Genomic DNA, 4,449 nt, shown 5'->3' on the forward strand with positions numbered 1-4,449 from the left:
GCTTAATTGAGATTTTTTTTTTTTAGAGCGAATACTTGACTGGCATAGTTTAAAGATTGCACTTGTCCCATTTTTTAATCAAACTTTTCACAATGTTTACATACATTTTTTTTTTTAATCCGATTGGTTGGATTGAGAGGATGATCTTTTTGAGACGGTGCTTTGGACTTTGTATAGCCTTAACCCATTAAGTCCTGGGGTAATTTTCCCAAAGAAATTATTGTCTTGTAATCCTTAAAAAGCCAACTCCGAATTTAACTGTAAATTTCACATTGGAGCAAGAATAGCTGCAACTTGCTATAGATTAATGAAACTTATGCAAAATCAAGAAGAAATATATGTATATAAACAAGTAAATCTGACAGAGAAAAGGGAACTTTAAAATGTACGTGTTGCCAATTTCACAAATCATTTATGGATACAGCAAGGTTTTTTTTGTTTTTTTTTTTTTGTTAAAATGTGCAGAATATACATGAACAACAAAGGACTTTTTTTTTCATCCTGTCCAATGATACACTTCAATACAGAAGAAAATTACATGTACAATAAAAAAAAAAAAGAAACAAACCATTAAAACGTGGCTCCTTGAAAATGTTGGCTTAAGCCATAAATTCTCATAACATACATTACAAAAACTGGATTAATGTATGACTACAAATTACAGGGGGAAAAACGAGCGTTTTATCGAATGAACGCATGACTACACGAAGAGAAAAGCAATCTCCAGATCAAGTTTTGGTTGTCAAGGAGAGAGACAAAGTGGCACAGAAACAGTTTGCCACCAACAGGTAGCTTTGCTTGAATGTAGGAGAATTTGACACGAGCATTTCTTTAGAACTATTTTCCCAAATGCCGTCTTTGACATCATCTGCAGTTCCGCTACTTGGCCAGATTTTTTGGGACATGGGAGCTTGGCGCGTCAGCTGAAGACTGATGTTCAAAATAGTCCATCCCATGAGGTTTGAAGCGTTGCATTTGTAGGTACCCACGTAATCAGAACTCATGTTGGTTATGATAAAATCACCGCCAATGAAAGCAGTCATGCCCTCATGAGTAGTATTTGTCGTGTGCGGAACGCTGTGAGGAATGGTCCAGGATACCATTACATCTGTCGGATCATTGACGGGACACTCAAGTCTCACCGTGTCGCCTTCAGCTCCGACCCACTGCGATTTCGTCGGGTCTTGGATGGGAACGCATTGCATTTTTTCTTCAGCAACCTCAGCCAAGCGCTTGCCCGATAACCTGTCTGGCTGTGCGCAGACGACCCCGGATTCTGGACCTGTGTCGCCGTAGAGAAGAAAGTTATCCCTCAATCGTCTAGAGAAGGATCTTGCACGACAGTCGCACTCTAACGGATTGTCTGAAACATTGATTCTTGCCTGGTGGTGAGCATCAGTTAAGAGCGATTGCGGCACGTGGTGAAGCAAGTTGTGTGTGAAGTCAAGAGACCGCAGCAGCGGGGTTGTCTTCACGCCATCTCCCTGAACCCGTCTTAGTCTATTTCCTGTCACGTTAAGACTTGTTAAGAGAGGAAACATCTGAAAACTTTGCCTTTCTAATGCATCTATGTTATTATAACTCACGTCAAGAAAAAGGATGTCACTGTTGTTGTCCACTGTTTGCCAAAAATCACTCGAAATATTGTTGTGAGAAACAACAAGCTCTGCGACAAACGTGCCGGTAAGATTCGGCAAGGTTGAGAGCAGATTGTTCTTCAGTTCTAGCCGTTCGATATGTATCTCATGAGGCAGTTCCAGATCGACAATGTCGTCAACTCTCTGTAATGTAGTGATATTATTGAGAAAGATATACCTCAGAAAAGGTTGGTGTTGCAAAATACCAGCGGGACCATCTTGAAGAATTGTGTTTGATAAGTTTAGAGATGACAACAACGGCATCCAGAGTCCCAAATCCGCACTTATAAACTGAAGAGGATTGTTAGCAAGGTTCAGTGTCATCAGGGTTGAGAAACGAGGGATAAGTGAAGAATTGATATTTGTGATTCCGTTTCCGTCGAGGTGGAGGTCATGAAGTCCAGTTACTCTCCTGTCATCACTTATCTCTACAGTTTGCAACGCCGGCAAAAAGTTTGCTAACGCCGTATTCGAAATATATAGATTTCGCAAACTTTGGCAGTCATGGAAAGTAGTGGAGGGTACAAATTCAACAGGATTGAGTGATAGATCGAGCGTATGTAAATCAGTGCATCCCTGAAACGTATTGATTGAAATTCTTTGGATTCTATTATTTCTGAGATTTACTGTTTCGACAGTAGGCAAATATCGCATAAAAGAAATGTTGGAAATCCTATTGTCTTCGGCATTCAGATACTTTAGCCGCGACATGGACAGGGAATTAATATCAAAATGTGATATTTTATTATGAGAGATGTCAATATGTGTTACAGATAAGAGAAAAACATCTTCTGCAATCTGCGTCAGGTTTCCGAAACGCAAAATAAGTGTGTTTAAAACAAACGGTGTGCCAATAGCGGAAAGTGACGGAGGGCTAAATCCGTCGATGCGTAACTCTCGAAGGCTCCGAAGAGAAGAGAACGGATTTGTTTGGATCGTCATGGCTGCATTACTCTGCAGACGCAGTTCGTTTAGTGTCGCAGGACCTGTCAGTCGAGGGATATGAGCAATTTCCGTGTTCATCAAAGACAGCAGCCTGAGCCGGACTAGATTGCCCAGGTTTTCCCACACGACACTTCGGATTGGGTTCGAATCGAGGACGAGCTGGGCGAGATCATAGATAGTTGGAAATACGGGCAAAGATTCGAATTTGTTTCGAGACATATCAAGATTTGTGAGACGGGGACAATTCTGAAGAGTGGGAAAGTTTAGTGAAGAGACCTCATTGTCGGTGATATTGAGTGAATAAAGCATGGGCAAGTTAGAGAAGGCCTGAAGATCCTGTAACTTATTTTGTCCAACATCGAGCACCATCAATGACGCTGCCACTGAAAACGCGAGAGGGTCCACGTAATGAATGGAATTGTTCGTCAAGTAGAGCGCGTTGAGCAACGGCGCATTTAAAACTCCGTCAATTCTCGTCAGGGCATTGTTCGAGAGACGGAGATACCGCAAGTTTGGTGTGTTAGTAAGCAGGTTGTTGGGCAACTCATTTATCTCGTTATTACTCAGATTAATACTACGCAGACTGGGAAAGAAGGGCACATCTATGATTGACTTGATTCGGCTGCACGCAAGATCCAAACTTTTCAGCCTACCCAGTCCATTAAAGTTGGCGATGCTAGTTACCATATTGCCGTTCGCCCTGAAATTTTCGAGGTGTAACAACCTCGAAAGATTACCAAAGTCTTCCAGCCGATTATCATTGACATTAACTGAAAGTAACTGTGGGCAGCGCAGCCAGATTAGACTGTCAATGTAACCAAGTTGGTTACCACATAAAATGAGTGTCTTTAGAGTTGGGGATACGATTCTGCTCACATGAGTCAGTCGATTTTTCGATAGATCTAGAGTTTCTAACATACTCATCTCAGCAAAAGAGTCATCTTGGACCTCTGACATGAGATTTCCGCTGAGATTCACCAATTTCACAGAGTCATGAGAAAATGCAAATCGACTGATGCGGTTGTTGTCAAGTATGAGCTCTTCCAAGAAGGGCATACCTTCAAAGTGCTCTTTGGTTATCTCCGTTATGAGGTTGCTGCTTAGACGAAGTATACGAACCGAAGGCGAATCACGTAGCAAAGCGACCTGACTGTCTGTCAGGACAGCATTTACAAGTTCTAGGTGGGTGAGCCTTTGCAAAACACTCCACAATCCGCCCTCAATATGCACGATTGGGTTGTTGACAACTGACACGTAGACCAGGTTAGAAGCGTTAGTGAATGTTTCTCGCAGCAGGCGATCAACCCGTGTCTCTGCACAATATAAAATCGTGACTTTGGGTCCCAATGTTGGAAGTTTGTCCAAGTGAGCACGCCGGCAGTCAACGCGTACCCATGGATCAATCATGCGCAATGCGTAGCACTTGCAGACGTTGGGGCAGGCTGACAGCCCGGAGCCATGAGCAAAAACTGCCAATTGGAGCAGCATAAAGCAGCAAGACTTAAGGTCCAGGAGGTGTCGAGATGTAAGAGCCATTATGGACATTCAGTCAGTCACCGTAAGCTGAAGAAGATTTTTTTTTTTTGGGGGGGGGGGGGGGGCGAGGAAACGTGATTTTAATATCAACAGAGATGAAAAAGAAAATGTTAAAAAGAACTTCAAATTGTAATATCTTTTTTCTCTCTCTCCGTTAGATTATTCTCCTAATAGAAATATGTTAGTTACAAAAAAAAAAAATGCCACTTAAAATTTGGAAGCAAAGGTATTTGTTTCAAGGATCATTAGGATTACTTTTTTTTTACATGTCAAAGAATCATAATCATCATTTTGACGGTCATGAAATTAGAATAAAAGCGATTTTCTGGTC

At 41.7% G+C, this 4,449-nt stretch overlaps 1 protein-coding gene across 1 annotated transcript; it reads right to left on the reverse strand.

Annotated features, from left to right (window-relative positions):
* Positions 1–728: 728 nt before the first annotated feature.
* Positions 729–4,118, reverse strand: LOC140235320 (leucine-rich repeat and fibronectin type III domain-containing protein 1-like protein). Its single transcript, XM_072315345.1, has 2 exons — positions 3,503–4,118; positions 729–1,507 (listed from the first exon to the last, which is right to left on the reverse strand). Exons 1-2 carry the CDS (start codon positions 4,116–4,118, stop codon positions 729–731), a joined length of 1,395 nt encoding a protein of 464 aa, XP_072171446.1.
* Between the last annotated feature and the right edge of the window lie 331 nt (positions 4,119–4,449).

The sequence above is a fragment of the Diadema setosum genome, chromosome 11 (assembly GCF_964275005.1).
Source record: "Diadema setosum chromosome 11, eeDiaSeto1, whole genome shotgun sequence".
Classification (NCBI taxonomy): Eukaryota; Metazoa; Echinodermata; class Echinoidea; order Diadematoida; family Diadematidae; genus Diadema; species Diadema setosum.

Coding starts and splice junctions, on each gene's coding strand:
- LOC140235320 (XM_072315345.1), bottom strand. CDS start 4,118: ATGGCTCTTACATCTCGACACCTCCTGGACCTTAAGTCTTGCTGCTTT. Junction 1,508..3,502: donor TGACTCTTTTGCTGAGATGA/GTATGTTAGAAA, acceptor TTAACGTGACAG/GAAATAGACTAAGACGGGTT.